Source organism: Podarcis vaucheri (assembly GCF_965113315.1).
Source record: "Podarcis vaucheri genome assembly, chromosome: 8".
NCBI classification, from domain to species: Eukaryota; Metazoa; Chordata; class Lepidosauria; order Squamata; family Lacertidae; genus Podarcis; species Podarcis vaucheri.
In genome coordinates, this window is record NC_138766.1 from 94,875,711 (window position 1) to 94,893,594 (window position 17,884).

General features: G+C 50.3%; 1 protein-coding gene across 6 annotated transcripts in view; it reads right to left on the reverse strand.

The window, feature by feature from the left end:
* WDR97 (WD repeat domain 97) overlaps nt 1–14,565 on the reverse strand; it is a 43,135-nt gene extending 28,570 nt beyond the window's left edge. For 5 of the 6 annotated variants that reach the window (XM_082235433.1, XM_082235434.1, XM_082235432.1 and 2 more), the window contains exons 1-6: nt 14,459–14,565; nt 12,994–13,187; nt 12,151–12,332; nt 6,713–7,302; nt 5,300–5,421; nt 3,469–4,117 (exon numbers count right to left, since the gene is read on the reverse strand). In XM_082235433.1, coding sequence (XP_082091559.1) covers nt 3,469–4,117; nt 5,300–5,421; nt 6,713–7,302; nt 12,151–12,332; nt 12,994–13,018 — 1,568 coding nt within the window. In that variant the 5' untranslated portion in view covers nt 13,019–13,187; nt 14,459–14,565. The remainder of the gene's footprint in view (nt 1–3,468; nt 4,118–5,299; nt 5,422–6,712; nt 7,303–12,150; nt 12,333–12,993; nt 13,188–14,458) is intronic. The other variant, XM_082235431.1, reaches the window with a different exon arrangement.
* Between the last annotated feature and the right edge of the window lie 3,319 nt (nt 14,566–17,884).

A 17,884-nucleotide genomic window follows, 5' to 3' on the forward strand; every position in this document is an offset into this window, starting at 1 on the left:
AAAAGGATCTAGGAGTCTTGGTTGACCACAAACTTGACATGAGCCAACAGTGTGACGCGGCAGCTAAAAAAGCCAATGCAATTCTGGGCTGCATCAATAGGAGTATAGCATCTAGATCAAGGGAAGTAATAGTGCCACTGTATTCTGCTCTGGTCAGACCACACCTGGAGTACTGTGTCCAGTTCTGGGCACCACAATTCAAGAAGGACACTGACAAACTGGAACGTGTCCAGAGGAGGGCAACCAAAATGGTCAAAGGCCTGGAAACGATGCCTTATGAGGAACGGCTAAGGGAGCTGGGCATGTTTAGCCTGGAGAAGAGGAGGTTAAGGGGTGATATGATAGCCATGTTCAAATATATAAAAGGATGTCACATAGAGGAGGGAGAAAGGTTGTTTTCTGCTGCTCCAGAGAAGCGGACACGGAGCAATGGATCCAAACTACAAGAAAGAAGATTCCACCTAAACATTCGGAAGAACTTCCTGACAGTAAGAGCTGTTCGACAGTGGAATTTGCTGCCAAGGAGTGTGGTGGAGTCTCCTACTTTGGAGGTCTTTAAGCAGAGGCTTGACAACCATATGTCAGGAGTGCTCTGATGGTGTTTCCTGCTTGGCAGGGGGTTGGACTCGATGGCCCTTGTGGTCTCTTCCAACTCTATGATTCTATGATTCTATGATTCTATGATTCTATGAAAAGTCAAATTCAAAAAGAGAATTTTGCTGCAACTTGGGTTGACTTTATAGATTTTGTGAGTATAGCCAAACCTAGTCATCTTCTTGCACCAGCACTTTGAACTGTGTGCTTGGCATCATTTCCTAACCCCCCTCTCCCCGCCCAGGTTCTTGGGTGAACCTGGCTCACCTGGAGAAAACTGCTGCTTGCCTTCTATCACTGTGCCATTGAGAGCGTGCTCACTTATGGCTTATGTGTGTGGTACGGAAGCTGTACTGCCCAGGACAGGTTGGGGTTGTGCAGAGTTGTTAAGGCAGCAGAGAGCATTGTTGGCTGCCCACTCTCCACCTTAGAGCAGATTTATGCCACAAGGTGCCATAGGAAGGTGCTGGACATAGTAAAAGATCCATCGCACCCTGGTCACTGTCTCTTCGAGCTCTTGCTGTCGGGACGGAGATACAGGTCGATGAGGACAAGAACGAGTCGTCTTAAGAACAGCTTCTTCTCCAGAGCGATCTCGGCCCTGAATGGGAAGCCCGGACTTTGAAAGTCATCTAATCTCCCTTGCTGTATTATACTGTATTGTTTAATTAGTGTTTTTATGGAGCAGTCAAGTAATTTCATTGTCCTCGAAGGGGGCAATGACAATAAAGATATTATTATTATTATTATTATTATTATTATTATTATTATTATTAAAAATAACATCTTTCTGCCACTTAGCACTTCTTTAGTTCTATGAATAGTCTAAGGTTTCATTCTTCTTCTCACTTCAAGCCGCCTCAAAGCATTATTTATTTTAAGACTTTGCATGATATTTCATTTCATTTTTTTATGTATATCATGACTTGGTATAGATATTACTTGTAGTTTGATTAGTTTGTCATATTCTATTATGATTTTATATGTTGACTCAACACCAAAACAGTGATTGTGCGTGTTTCTAATGGGGAAATATAGTTTTGGTGTTCTACAGCTCCTGCTTTTGAAATGTGATGTTTGGTGTTCTTATTGTTAAAATATTAATAAAAAATACAGTATCAATAAATAAAAAACTAGCAGGGGTGGAGGAAAAGGCAGGCAGACATGGGGAATGCAAAGCACAGGATTCAAGGCACATGGAGAAGCCGTGTCTGTTGTGGTCTGCTGTGTGTCAGGAGGAGATCCCAGGTGCCTTGGCCCTTCCGGCAGAGCGGGGAGCCTGGCCACTGCTAGGCAGGGCAGACTCTGGTTTTCAGCATCCCATGTGCCGGGGCGCCTGGAGCTCCTGCTACTGGGAGTTTAGGAATGGAGTTGAAAGGGAAGCTTTTAATATCTGATAAATTATTGTATTTTAATGTTTTGCTGGAAGCTGCCCAGAGTGGCTGGGGAAACCACCCAGAGTGGCTGGGTGGAGTATAAATAAATTATTATTATTGTTATTATTATTATTATTGATCCCGCAGGCTCTTCTGAGGGTCTGCAGACGAGAGTGTGAGCTGCCTTTACATGCCAAATTAACTCATAAGGGAACGTTTTGGGTGCTTTGCTGCACCCCAGGCAGGATGAAGGAGTCGTTGGGAAGGAGGGTGGCAGCAGCTCCTACCGGAGAGTAAGACCCACTGGCAGCCCTGGCAATGAAGGAGGGGAGAGGGGCTTCTTCTCTCAAAAGATGTTAGATTATTTTAAATAAAAATATTCCTTCCAGTAGCACCTTAAAGACCAACTAAGTTAGTTCTTGGTATGAGCTTTCGTGTGCATGCACACTTCTTCAGATACACTGAAACAGAAGTTGCCAGATCCTTCTATATAGTGAGAAGGTGGGGAGGGGTATTACTCAGAAGGGTGGTGGGAATGGGAGATTGGCAGATAGCTGAGATGAGCCTGTTGACGACTCTTAACGACTGCAATAGGTCTTACAGGAAAAGGCAAGGGGTGAGAAGGTGAGAAATGGCCTAGTCATGTAAGCCATTCACCCCTTGCCTTTTCCTGTAAGACCTATTGCAGTCGTTAAGAGTCGTCAACAGGCTCATCTCAGCTATCTGCCAATCTCCCATTCCCACCACCCTTCTGAGTAATACCCCTCCCCACCTTCTCTCTATATAGAAGGATCTGGCAACTTCTGTTTCAGTGTATCTGAAGAAGTGTGCATGCACACGAAAGCTCATACCAAGAACTAACTTAGTTGGTCTTTAAGGTGCTACTGGAAGGAATATTTTTTTTTTTACTATGGCAGACCAACACGGCTACCTATCTGTAACTAGATTATTTTAGTATGCCACAACTGCTGCTCGTATTTTGTTAGCTAAAAAGTGGAAAACCCAAGAATTACCAATGATAGAAGAATGGCAGATGAAGATGATGGATTTTTTGGAGCTAGCTGACCTAACTAGAAGAGTCCGTGACCAGAAGGAGGAGGAGTATCAGGAAGAGTGGATTAAATTTAATGATTACTTAGATAAATATGTTAAGTTAAATTAACTGAAAACAGCTTGCAGATACTTAATTGTCTTAGGATTTTATTTATGTTAAGTGATGAATTAATATGTTTCATTTCATAATGTGAAGATTTAAGGATGTTAATGTTTAAGTTAAATTTTATAAGAACTGTGATTTGGAAAACCGTTAAAAGGATATGCAATGAAATCCAACCAAGGGGAAGCGAGGAAGTCACTTAACAATGTTAATAAGTGTAATTTTAAATAAGGCTATGATTTATGTTTGTTTGTTTATAATGTGAAAACCAATAAAAAAATTTTGGGGAAAAAAGAGAAGGGCTTCTCTCGAGTCCCGCCCCGTCCATTTCACCCGCTTTACCTGTTTTTATCTGGGTGTTTCAGCCACTGCTTCTTGTAGCCCTTGCAATCCACCACATCCAGCCACTGGGAATAGGCCTTCTCCGGGTCCAGCACGTGGCTGTAGACCAGGAGGCAGCAGGGGGCAGACGCCCAGGTGTGGCCCGGAAGGCTCTTCTTGACCTGCATGGGGTCCTGGGCGCTGTTGACCCACAGCACGGCCCCATCCTCCATCAGCACAAAGAGGGTCTCCCGGGGCAGGCAGTACGCCACGTCCAGGCCCTGGCGGGGGCTGTCCAGGAAGAGGATGGCGATGATGACTCCGCTCTGAGCATCCACCATCCGCACGGTGGAGTCCTGGCAGACGTAGAGGGCGCGGACAGGGAAGCTGCCCAGGGCCTCCAGGTTGACGCAGCTGATGCGCCGGACGGGGCAGCCCACGGGCGTGTACAGCGAGTAGAGCTTGTTGATCTTCCAGAGGGTCAGGGACGAGCCGGAGACGGAGACGACGTGAGAAAGGGTCACAGCCTTCAGGGTCTCCACGGGCTCCGACAAATGGACCTGGTCCACCTGGTCAATGGTGTTGAGGTTCCAGGTGCGGATGGTGCCGTCCTGGGAGGCGGAGAAGATGAGTGGCCTCTGAGGGTAGATGGTCACAGCAACGACCGGACCTGGGGGCACAAGGTGGGGGGGGGCACAAGAAGCTCAAAGGGGGCCAGAGCCAGTCACAGCCACGTGGGGATGGAGACAGGAGTGGATCGATGCCTTCACGCATCTTCAGAAGAGCTCACTGTGAGAAGCCAAGTTATAGGGAAGCAGGCAGAGGGCCTTCTCAGTAGTGGCACCCGCCCTGTGGAACTCCCTCCCACCAGATGTCAAAGAGAAGAACAACTACCAGACTTTTAGAAGACATCTGAAGGTAGCCATGTTTAGGGAAGCTTTTAATGTTTAATAGACTACCGTACGGTGGTACCTCGGGTTCAGAACTTAACTCGTTCCGGAGGTCCGTTCTTAACCTAAAACTGTTCTTAACCTGAAGCACCACTTTAGCTAATGGGGCCTCTCACTGCCGTAGCGCTGCCGGAGCACGATTTCTGTTCTTAGTCTGAAGCAAAGTTCTTAACCTGAGGTAATATTTCTGGGTTAGCAGAGTCTGTAACCTGAAGCATACATAACCTGAAGTGTATGTAACCCAAGGTACCACTGCATTTTAATATTTTGTTGGAAGCCGCCCAGAGTGGCTGGGGAAACCCAGCCAGATGGGCGGGTATAAATAATTAATAATAATAATAATAATAATAATAATAATAGCTGCAGGAAGGAGAAAAGGCTCCACCTGGCCCTGCTTTGAGCTCTTTGTTCTCCTTACAACCCAGTACTAATTCATATAGCTAGATGTTTTGGCCAGGATAGATATTCAAACGTCCAACGGTGGCTCAGCAGACCTTATCAAAGACCTAGAGACATTCAACATCAACAACCACTAGGCACCCTTATGCCTTTTAGCAGCTGCGTGCTAGGCAGAAATTCAACAGGTTCAGCCTCCCATCGTTGTATTTTCATGTTGGGAAAAACTCCCCCATTGGCTTTCTGGCCGTCACACTATCCTGTAGGAGGAAAGAGTGGCCATTGCAGCCAGGGCTGCCCCCATGACGATGAGGCACCCCTCTTGGACATGCCACTCCTGCGAAGGAGGCAGCAGCCAGAGGTGCTGCGAATGTGAGTGTGTCCCAGCCTAAGGGGGAAAGAGGCGTTGGTCTCTTGCCAAAGGCCTTCCTAGCGGCTGGGGGGGGGGGATTCTTCAGTTGCCCTTCTCTCCGCATCCTGGCTGAGAGTGACGCACCCACGCTCACCCGTGTGGCCCACAAAGACCATCTGAATGTGCCAGTTCTTGTCCCAGACCTTGATGGTTGTGTCCCGTGAGGCCGTGATGGCACAGCCGATCACTTCGCAGTAGGTGAGGTCTGTGATCACCCTGGGAGAGAAGACGAAGAAGAGCAGCCCGGGTTACATCAGGTCCTTCTTGGACTGCATGGTCTCCAGGATCCCTTACAACTCTACCACTCTATGATCTTGTGTTTCCATGGACCATGCAGACCAGCCCTCCAATGCCCAAAGCAGCTCAGTCAGGAGGCTCTGGGGTATTAGCGGCAGGACACAAACCAAGAACTGCCCCCCTTTTCAGAGCCCCAGGGTTCAGTCACCACCTCACAACTTGTGGGAGAGAATTCTGGATGTTGTGCTTTGTGCGCGAAGAGACATTTTCTCTCTCTCTCCCGTCTCTTCGGGATCTACTTCCCATTGGCTTCCTTGGATAAATGCCTCCTCAAGTTGCTTTGGGTTGCCTTGGGCAAGATAAAGTAACTAACACATTTAAGAAATCATAAAAACAAATAACGCTGGGGCCACAGGAGGTCAAGTGGAGGTGCTTCTCAGTCATGGGGGTGGAGTGGGGGTCAAACTAGCCGCAGCCTGGGTGGTGCGCAGTGGAAAATTCCACTGGGCCATTCTGAAGCTCTCTAAGTGCGTTAATGATTGACTGATGATGTTCTCTGCTCTTCCAGGTGAGTGTTTAACCTTAGGTTACATGATTAAGGTATTCAATTGCAAATTTGCCATTTTGAAAGGGAGTTGCCTTTTGGCTCTTTGTTCTCAGGCACAGCGGGAGAAGGAGGTGTAAATTACCCTCTCTGGGAGCTGTATAGACTTAGGCTGGATCCAGGCTCACGTAAGCAAGCTATGGAATAAACATACCGGTAGCTTTGATTTTTGCAGATTGTAATTATGTTATATATTTAAGAAGAAGAAGCTGTGCTTGAATATGCATACACTTTCTGGAGGTACCATTGTTTTGTACCTGTTTTTGAAGAAGTTCCAGTTAGTGAAGCTTTGAATCTATGGGTCCAGACAATTTGTATTCTAATAGGGTTCAGTTTTTATGCATCCGATTGCTTCAAGCTGCACAATATTAATATCTGCAATAATTATCTCCCTTAGTGGGTTGTGCAAGCCATTGCTCCGAATGATGCTTTTTATAAAGTAGGGTGTGGGGGCCACTGGAAATGAATTAACGGAACCACGTGGGTGGCAGACCAGAAAGGTTTGGGAACCGCTGCCTTAAATAGTCCAAGATGGAACAAGAAGGAACCTGCCCCCAAGAGAGCAGCACTGAAAGCCCATCTTTCCATGGGGGCATCCCGTTCCCAGTGGGGGCCTCTCTCCTTGCTGAGAGGCCGGTTCTCTGCAGGGCCTGAGAGGAGCCTCACCTGTTGTGGAGCTCCTTCTTGAAAGAGAGGAGTTTCCCATTGGAGATATCCCAGGCAGCAGCGCCCGTCGTGCTGGAGGTGAAGCAGCGCTGGGGCTGCAAGCTGCTGGTGTCCAGGGCGATGTGGGAGAAGACGTCTCCGGGCCCCAGGCCCTCGCTCAGGACGACGCGGCATTGCAGGCTCCGGCAGCCGTAGCGGAAGTCCCAGATGGTCAGGTTCCCGTCCCCCGCGGTCACGATCCGGTTCAGGTTCTCGCTGTAGATCCCGCATCGGATGGGCATGGCGGAGCGGGCCTGGGAGAGCAGCTGGAAGCCGGAGTCCAGGACCTGGAGGCCGCCCTCGTCCCAAGCCACAAAGTGGTTGACCAGGGAGGCGTGCAGGAGTCCCGCCATGGGGGCAGGGGCCCTCAGGCAGCTCTTGCAGGAGCCCTCTTCCTTCAAGAAGTGCAGCTTGTTCTCCGAGTCGAGCACCACAAAGCGATTCCCGTGCGCATCATGCGCCACGCACCGCACGGGGCTGCCCAAGGCTGAGCGACTCAGGTGCTGCAGGCCGTGGCTCAGGTGGATGGGCTTCAAGTCCTCCTTCTTCATCTGCAAGAGGAAGACGAAGGACAGGCAGCGTTGGCCCCACCACCAGCAAGAGCATCTCTCTGCGCACACTTATTCCACGCCTGCGTGAGCCTCGGGTCCCTTCCAACTCAACCATGTTATGATTCCTTTTCTGGAAGCTTCATGGGAGCTGCCCATTCCTTGGACATGGGCAGAGACCCCTATGGGCACCAGGGGCTCAGGCCAGTGGCAGAGGAAGGGGTGTGTGGCCAGCCCTGGGTGTCATCACTGAGGGGGGGTGACAAAATGAATTTTAAAAAATTGACGATATTTTTATCATCTGGACACAGGGTCAACAGATCCTGGACACCTTTCACCAGAAATTCAGTGATTTTCACCCCACAATCAACCTTACAATGAATCAATCTATGCAAGAAATACATTTTTTGGACACTACTATAAAAATACAGGATGGGCGCATAGACACCACCTTATACCGTAAACCAACTGACCGACAAACATATCTACATGCCTCTAGCTACCATCCCAAACATACCAAACAGTCCATTGTATATAGCCAGGCACTACGTTACAGCCGCATCTGTTCCAATTCTACAGAGACTCTCACCTAAGAGATCTACAGCAAACCTTTTCAGAACTAAAATACCCAGCAGATGAAGTTAGACAACAGATCAACAGAGCCAGACTGATACCCAGAGAGAACTTGCTGCAAGACAGACCCAAAAAAGAAAATAACAGAACACCTCTAGTCATCACATACAGCTCCCAAGTTAAAACAGTACAACGCATCATCAGAGATCTACAACCTCTCCTGGACAATGACAATTCTCTTTCTCAAGCTCTGGGAGGAAGACCTTTCATTGCCTACAGACAGCCACCCAATCTTAAACAACTCCTAACCCACAATAATACTACAACCAGCCTTAAGACAGACACTGGCACCAGAGCCTGCAATAAACCCAGATGCCAACTTTGCTGCCACATACACCTGGACAACACCATTACTGGACCCAACAACATCACACATACCATCTCGGGTGTCAGAGCTGCCCAAGGTCCCAGCTCACAAAGGACCAACGCCAGTTCGTTGTTATATACAAAAGTCTTTATTGAAGTTCAGTTTTGCTTTCACATCAGTAGCACGCAGCTCTACGTCTGAAACTCTAGACCGCTGAAGCTCCGTCTGAGTCTCCTCCCCCCAGACACCAGTTTAAGACTCTAGCCTTGCTCCACCTCTTCCTCTGCTCTTTCCTCCTCTGGGTCCGCCTGTCAGCTGGGGTCTCGCCCTTCCTAGACTCTTCTGACGCTGAGTCCCCTGAGTCTTCCCCCTGCCTCCGGCGGGCTTTAGGACCTGGTTCCCGGTCCGGGTTTTCTGCTGTCCCACGCGCCTGTACATTCGAACTTGGCGCGCGCGCCCAGCCGGCAACCTTCCTCCTGACCGTTACACTGCTCCTGTCACTGCTTCCCCCTTCGGGGAGGCTAGCTGGACCTGACCTCCCCTCCGTTCCCCCACTCTCCGATAGAGGCGTGGTCAGTCTCGACTCATCTTCTCTCCCTGCTGGAGGAGACGCTGGCCCTGACACCTGGGACTCTCCCCCCCCACTACGCTCTGGTGGGGAAGCTGGTCCTGATCTCCAGCTGCTGCTTTGGGAGTCCCCGCTGGCCTCCCTTGCCCTGACCATCGGCGCCTCCTTCTGGGAATCTTCTGATTCGCTGGAGAAGCTCATGGAATCTCTCGGGCCACTGTCATACTCCCCTACGCTGCCCTCCGATTCTTCCCCTTCGCTCTCCATTTCCTCTTTCCCCTGTGCCTCTGTTCCTGAGGCCCTGACATCCGGACTATTTAATTGCTCATCGTCTAACATTGTGTATGCCATCAAATGCCAACAGTGTCCTTCAGCTCTCTATATTGGACAAACAGGCCAAACCTTACGCCAAAGAATAAATGGACATAAATCTGACATCAAGAATCACAAAACAGAGAAACCAGTAGGAGAACACTTCAATCTCCCAGGACATTCTATACAAGATCTCAAAGTAGCTGTTTTACTACAAAGGAATTTCAGAAATAGACTGGAAAGAGAAGCTGCTGAATTGCAACTCATTACCAAACTTAAAACCATGGAGAGACCTGGTTTGAACAAAGACACTGGATTCTTATCCCATTATACATGACTAAGCCATTTCTCACCTTCTCACCCCTTGTCTTTTCCTGTAAGACCTATTGCAGTCGTTAAGAGTCGTCAACAGGCTCATCTCAGCTATCTGCCAATCTCCCATTCCCACCACCCTTCTGAGTAATACCCCTCCCCACCTTCTCACTATATAGAAGGATCTGGCAACTTCTGTTTCAGTGTATCTGAAGAATTGTGCATGCACACGAAAGCTCATACCAAGAACTAACTTAGTTCGTCTTTAAGGTGCTACTGGAAGGAATTTTTTTATTTAAAAAAAAATTGGGCTCACAAAACTTTTTAGGAGTGATGTGGTGGCTTAGGTGCTGCAGGTTCCACTCTGCCTGTAACAGCATGGGACTTGTGTCTGCCTACTGCCTCTCCCTGCCCTACAGCTGAGGGGGAGGTGGAAGATCCTCATATCTATGGGACCACCTCTCCCGGTATGCCCCACGGAGGACCTTAAGGTCCATAAATAACAACACCCTAGAGGCCCTAAGGAAGTCAAATTAGCCTCAACCAGAGACAGGGCCTTTTCAGTGATGGCTCTGGCCTGGTGGAACGCTCTGTCTCATGAGACCAGGGCCCTGCAGGATCTGATTTCTTTCCGCAGGGCCTGTAAGGCGGAGTTGTTCTGCCTGGCCTTTGGCTTGGAATCAACTTGATCCCCTCCCCCTCTTTCCTTTTCCCTTTCTCCTTCTGTGATGGAACTCCTATTTGGGGACTTCCCTGGCTTTTTTCTGGCCCACGTAGGACCAGTCTGGATAGTTAGCCTTGGTGAAGACTTGACATTTTCATCCCCAAAAAGTTTTTGATTTGCGTTCCTACTGAAATGAGGCAGCATTTTAATGTTGTATTTTAATCTTGTTTTTAAGCTGTATTTCAATCAATTGTTTTTATACCGGTGTTAGCCGCCCTGAGCCCGGTCTTGGCTGGGGAGGGCGGGGTATAAATAAAATCTAATAAAATCTAATAATAATAGAGGCTCCAAGCATCAGAGAGGCTTGACCCCCCCCATGGGCGCAGATCACCCCTCCCCCCAAGCTGCAGGACATGCCCCCGCACCCGGCACCCGAGCGGTTAGCTACGCCACTGACTATAGCTGTGAGGTCCCAGGGATCTTGGAGAGCTGCTCTTGGGGAGCAGGAGGCCTTGATGGGGAACACCCTGATGGCAGAACAAAACAGGTTAAAGCAAAGGGAGCGGCAAATATTGTCTCCTTCTGCGGGGGGGGGGGGGGCTCAGAATGGGAGGCAGAGGAGTTCAGGACAACCAACAGGGCTTGGCCCTGACGTTCTCTTTCATGGTCATGGTCACCTACTTCAGTGTTTCCCAACCTTTTTTGGGCAAAGGCACACTTGTTTCATGAAAAAAATCTCGAGGCACACCACCATGCCAGATGGGGAAAGGTCACTTTTTACTTATGTAAAAATAAATAAAAAAATAGTAACAGCATAGAAGGTAATGGTTAGGCTAGCATCCCTCTTCCAAATATGCTAGGTTTTTATTTGCAGGGACTGTTCTACATGGGAAAGCATTCAGCACTGTCATTCTCCCATCTGCCATCTGAATTGGTACTATTCTGGGTCAACTTACTCTGCTGCATGTGTAGATGAAAATGGCACCAAGTGTGGGGGAGGGGGCAGAACAGGTTTCAGATACAGGATATTAAGCATACACGTACTTCAGATTGAACTGGTTGCTTGCTTTGCAAGTTTTCATTTCCCAAATGACTGCCTTGGCAAGCGCAATACCTACCAGGCTCAACGCCGGTCTCGCGCTGCTGCTTCCCGCGCTCTCAAGGACCCGGGAGGAGGAAGGCGTGAAGGCAATCCCGAAGGCGCGAAAACCTCGCGCATGCGCAGGCCTTCCGCCTGCGACAGCCCAGTAGGCCGGCCGAAGCGAGCGGCGATAGGATGTGGGAGGGAGCTCGCTCGCCGCCCCACGTGTGCCTATGTGGGGCACGTTACAGCCCCGTGACGTCAGCGCCACGCAGGCAGCCAGGCAGGCAGACGGCGAGAGCCCCGCGCTGGGCGGCCTCTCCTCGCTGCCCCGCCTCTCGCCGCCCGACACGCCCGCCTCCCTCCCACGGCACACCAGGCAACATCTCGCGGCACACTAGTGTGCCGCGGAACACCGGTTGGGAAACACTGACCTACTTAGATTTCTTTAAAAGGATATGTGCCACATTCATGGAGTAAAAGGAGAGGAAAAGCTGCTCGCTTCAACAGCTGTGTTTTACTGCCACCTGTTGGAGGCAGAAAATGCCTCTGAAGGCCAGGTGCCAGGAATCCCAGGTGAGGAGAGGAGAGCCCTGAAGGACCTGGGTCTTTCTCGAGGGCTCACCCAGGCATCTTGTTGGCCCCTGATATTCAGAGCACATTTGCAGGGAGCAGGAAGAGAGGAATAAGGTACCAATGGATAACCATTCAAGGCACTGGATGTTCCCTTCTGCAAGAGGGTTCATGTGAGCCCCTCCAAAAGCCTGTTTGCAATGGCAGGAAACATCTCTGGGACACCTGAAGCAGCAGGATACTTGAGACAGGTGCATGGTGCCGTTTTCTGAGCAGGTCCGAGCTGCTGGTGCCCTGGCACCTCTCCTCTCCTGATCCCCAGGTGCTGGGGATTTCACTGAGACACAGCTGCCACACCTGGATCCCCCTGGCCAGACCGGCTTCTCCCCCAAGAAATGTACCAGGTCCAGAGCGCGGCGGAGGCGTTTCTGGAGTTTGATCCAGTGCAGGTACGCCCTGCTTGGCTGAGGCTTGGGTACCGGCTGTGGCTTATTCTGCTTTTCCTCCTCCGCTTCCACCTCCTTCGTATTTTCAAAGGGCTCTAAGGACAGGCGCAGGGGCTTCTTTCGCTCTCCGCGAGTGGCTGTTGGAGGAAGGTGGGAGCTGATAATGATGTCACTCACAAGTGACCCGTCGGTTCCCTCCACACCCCTGTGAGGTGCTGTTCCGTTTTCCCCTTTTTACAGGAGGTACTCATTTGTACAGGGGGACGCGGGGGACGCTGAGGGTTAAACCACAGAGCCTAGGACTTGCTGATCAGAAGGTCGGCGGTTCAAATCCCTGTGACATGGTGAGCTCCCATTGCTTGGTCCCTGCTCCTGCCCACCTAGCAGTTCGAAAGCACGTCAAAGTGCAAGTAGATAAATAGGTACCGCTCTGGCGGGAAGGTAAACGGCGTTTCCGTGCGCTGCTCTGGTTCGCCAGAAGTGGCTTAGTCCTGCTGGCCACATGACCCGGAAGCTGTACGCCGGCTCCCTCGGCCAATAAAGCAAGATGAGTGCCGCAACCCCGGAGTCAGCCACAACTGGACATAATGGTCAGGGGTCCCTTTACTTACTCATTTGTACCTATTTGTCTCTGGGTCTCTCCCTCCCCACACAAGCCCCTGAGAGCATCACCCCTCAGGGACCACTCCTGGCTTCGCTCAGCAGCATGATGAGGCTGGTGAACACACCCAGGGGCAGGGTCTGGACCCCCCAGGGCTGCTATAAACACCACCTCCACCCCGATGCAACCCTGCTTACAGCTTCTGCGTTCCGCCTCCATCATCCCTGTAAGTTCTGCCTTGCTCTGGACAGCAGACTCCTCGTATGAGGGGTGAACAGAGCAGCTGATCCACACGGAGGATGCTGAAGGGCAAAGGGAACCAAACGCCTTCTTAGAAGCTGCTAGGCTGGACTTGGAACCAGCTTTCAAGGCACGGGGTCCGCACTGGAACCTGGAAAAGTAGCAATAATATATATATTTTTAATAATGATGTTATTAAAAGCCCAGCCACCCTGGGTAACCATTAACCATGAGAGTGTTTCTGTAGAAATGCAGAGGGTTTTCAGCTCATCTGTTGGAAGCGACAAGGCAGAATTGCAAATTATAGTCCATATTTATTGGAGGTACTGTACCGTCATATGTACATCCAGCTCAGTATTCCCCACAACAGTAGGCATGTCATAGGGAATTGGGGAGAAGATCCAGTGAGAGCCACCCAAGGAAGCCACCCATCCTAGGTCTCATCGCACATCAACCTAAACCATGGATTCTTTAACAAACCATAAAGTCACCATGAGTTTTGTCCCGATGGTGATGGTGGTGGCAATTTATTATTATTATTTCTTACCCTCCCTTCACCATAAGGTCCCAGGGAAGGTTGCAACCATTTAAAAATCAGTATTAAAAACAGTTTAAAACCAATTACAATCACAACTAGAGAGCGTCCTATCTCAGCACATAGCTGTCAACTTTTCTCTTTTCTTACGAGGAATCCTATTTGGAATAAGGGAATTTCCCTTAAAAAAAGGAAAACGTTGACAGCTATGTCTCAGCAGGCAAAGGCCAGGCGAGGTAAAAGAGATGCATGTTTCTTAATAAGATATCAAAATCGATCCTAACATCAGACAGAATCTTTCCAGGGCAAGTTAGATGATGAAATGCAAATGTTTAAAGGCAACGTAAAAACCAGCCTGATCAATTGTTCAGTGTACGAGATGCGCTTTCCATCCGCTCAGAATAACAATGACCTGCTAAATGCAAATCCACAAAATGCAGGCCAGTGTATCATCAGAAGACCCCAAGGAAACACACACACAGATCTTAGTGAAAAGCTATAGCACCCATTTCTTACACAGCTTCTCCCCCCTAAAAAAGTGCGGGTGCCCCTCTGGAGGACCACCCTCTGGAGCTCAGGCCCAAACACCTGACACTCCACTTTCTTCCAGAGTGACAGCCCCATTTCTCCCAGGAGGCCCTCACAAAGGGCAGGCTGCCCCCCTGCACGCATTTCAGGCTGGGGGGGTGGTGCGCCTGAGGCCCTCCCAGGCCACAGCTCAGGCTGCCTCCAGGAAGGGCACAGGATCAGGGCCTGGGAGGAGGAGCTGGCACCTCCAGGGGAGCCAAGCCCCATCCCTGGGGGGCGGCAGCAGCAGGAGGGCCTCCCCTCGTCTCCTTTGGCTCCTGGGGCATCACACTGCCCACCTGCCAGCTGGCAGCATTTACCTGGGGCCTGCGGGAGCCTGGACCTGCCAGCCACGTTGCCATGGAGACAGGCGTTCTGTTGACTGGCAGGGCAGGCCGGGCCTGGTCCCGGGGCAGGAAACGGGCGCAGGGAGCCCTCGGGGCAGGGCGCTGGGCTTGGCACGCCCAGAGGGGGCGCAATGAGATGCCAGCCGGTCCTCAGGAGGGAACAGAGGTCCCTGCCTGTCCGCACTTGCATGTTGGCCCAGTTATTTATTCACTTATATATTGGGTGTCTGAAGGGACAGGATACCCAAATCCTGTCTGTGAAATCACCCCAGGCCTCAAAACTGTCTGTGAAATCACCCCAGGCCTCAAAACTGTCTCCTAAAATCCACAGCTACGGCTTTTCTGTGGATTCTCACAAGATGCTGTTCCAAAGGCCAAAGGTTATTCTTTTATCAGCACCAGAAGGCTTCAAAAAGCTAATGCATAGGCTCTGTTCAAAGCAGGCCTGAGAACTGAATCTTATCTCATTCTAGTTGCAAGACCTTTGGACATGCTGAAACGCTTTCATTCCCCTTTTCCTGGGAAGGGTCGCCAAGAGTCCACAATAGTCCCAACATAGGAGCTTTCTGTTCATGCTCAGAGGAACTCAGGGCAGGACTCCTGAGGGAGGAGAAAGGGGAGGGAACTAGAAAGGGGTATATATGCTCTGTGCAAATGACTGTGAACTCGTGCATGTTTTTTTGTGAGTTATCACACTTGCTCCTTCTACCAGTTCATGGATGGTAGAAATACAAGACCCCAGCAAGTGGTCAGTTTCCTCAAGAGCCCCGGAAGAGGGAGAAAGGCTGCCTCCGGACTCAGTTCAGTTAGGGGTCTTCCTTCTAGGACACCTTTGGGGAGAGGGTGCAATTCAAAAGGGGGCTCCGTATTGTTAGCAGAGGAGGAGCGGCTTCTCACGAACGCACCAGGAGCAGGAAGCCAGGCTGTGGCCCCCCAACCAGGCTCTGCCCCCTTCAGTGCCCACCTTTCAGAATGAGTTCTTGAAGGGCAGCAGGAGGGAAGCAGGAGAGGATGGAGAGACTCGCCTGTGAAGAAAAGCTGCAGCGTCTTGGGGAAGGAAGATTAAGGGGTGACACGACAGAAGTTCATGGAGAAAGTTGAGAGAGAGAAGTCCTCTCCCTCTCACAACCCTGGAACTTGCAGACATCCCACAAAGCTGAATGTTGGGAGATTCAGAAAGTCCTTCTTCACACAGCGCAGTTAAACCGTGGAACTCCCTACTCCAGGAGACAGTGGTGGATGGCTTTGAGAGAGAATTAGGCAAAGGGGTACCAATAATAATAATAATAATAATTTATTATTTATACCCCGCCCATCTTGCTGAGTTTCCCCAGCCACTCTGGGCAGCTCCCAATCGAGTGTTAAACACAATGCAGCATTAAGTATTAAAAACTTCCCTAAACAGGGCCGCCTTCAGTTTTCTTTTAAAAGTAAAATAGTTGTTTATTGCCTTGACATCTGATGGGAGGGCCTTCCACAGGGCGGGTGCCACTACCAAGAAGGCCCTCCGCCTGGCTCCCTGTAACCTCACTTCTCGCAATGAGGGAACCGCCAGAAGGCCCTCAGCGCTGGATCCCAATGGCTACCAGCCCGAGTGATTCTGCTCTGCCTCCATGGTGGCTCTGCTCTGCACTCCCCATTGCGAGGAATCAATGCTTCCAAACGCCTGCTGCTGGAAACCTGGGTGCTGGCACCCTAGAAACCCCAGCCAGCTCTCCCTTGCAGGGCAACAGCACAAAGCGTAGGCTAAGGGCCGTGAGTCGCACAGCACTGGCACCAGATCAAGCAGCTGCCAATGGTCTGTGTCCCCAGTGACTTCCTGGAACCAGCAGGAAGAGGAAAATGATGAGCAGGAAGCATTCAGGTGCCACAGGTGACCCCCCCCCCATGCCAGGGCAAACTTTTAAGGAATATTGTGGGACTTCTGTTGGGAAGGGGGAATACTGACCAGGACGGACACTTGAACCCAGCAGCTGAAACTGAGGCAGGCCCAGTTGAATTCCATTAGCCTTCCCTACCACAAGGAGTCAGAAGAATATAAAATTGCCAGCATCCTTTCCTCACAGTGGCTGACCAGATGTCCTTTATTTTCCTTCCTTTATACACCACCTTTATCTTCCAAGGATCTCAAGGCGGCCTGCGTGGTTCTCCTCTCCATTTCATCCTCATAACCACCCTGTGAGGGAGATTAGGGCTTTTTGGAGAGCCCAGCAGGCACTAGAGTTTGTTACACACACTGTCTCTTTACCTGCCTGCATTTGTTTTGGGGCAGGAGACATACGGGAGGACGAGGGCAATGTTAATTGGTTGATAATGATTTATGTAGAAAGGTGGGGAGAACATATTATAAATAAAGGTTGAAATCAAGCTCAGGCTTAGCAAGCAGTCCCCCAGATTACTCCCCCCCCCCCAGCACTTGGTGGAGCTGCCCCCTTGTCCCACAAATTAAGGCAGACTTGGTCTGAAATGCTTGCAGTGCTGCAACTTTGCCCCCTTCTCAGATGTCAGTGGAGAAACAGGAACTTCAGAAGTGAAGAAGCCGATGGAAAACATTGAGAGTCACCACTGGCAACATCTCTCCCACCCAGTTGGCACCAGTGGACGGAAGCAATCCAAAGCAGAGGGTCTTTTGCCAGAATCCAATTTTGGCACAGGCTAACATGGCCGTGGTCTAAACCACTGAGCCTCTTGGGCTTGCCGATCAGAAGGTCGGCAGTTCGAATCCCCGCGACGGGGTGAGCTCCCCTTGCTCTGTCCCTGCTCCTGCCAACCTAGCAGTTCAAAAGCACGTCAAAGTGCAAGTAGATCAATAGGTACCACTCCAGCGGGAAGGTAAACGCCGTTTCCATTTGCTGCTCTGGTTTCGCCAGAAGTGGCTCAGTCATGCTGGCCACATGACCCGGAAAAACTGTCTGCGGACAAACGCCGGCTCCCTTGGCCTGCAAAGCGAGATGAACACCACAACCCCAGAGTCGTTCGCGACTGGACTGAACTGCCAGGGGTCCTTTGCCTTTTTTCTAAACACTGGCTTCCTGGGTGTGGTCTTGCAGGTTCCTCCTGAAGACAGGGCCTCCAGCTCTGGCCTGAGGCTGCTCCTCCCCCAGTAACCCCATGCAGTGGAGGCGAGGGGGGCAAACTTCAGATGACACAGACACCCCCCTTGTTGAGACTTTCTTGTCCCAGCAGGCATTTTAAGGAAGTGTTCTGGTTTATGATACTTTTATTATTTCAACGTCTATATGGTTTTTAGACACCACTTAGAAATGCTACTGATTAAATGGTATATAACTGTCTTAAATAAATAACACACACACAAACACACATTCAAACCAGTTAGATTGAAAGCTTGACTGTCTAGGCTCAGTGAAGATACAACTGCCCCACGTCCCTCTACCAAGG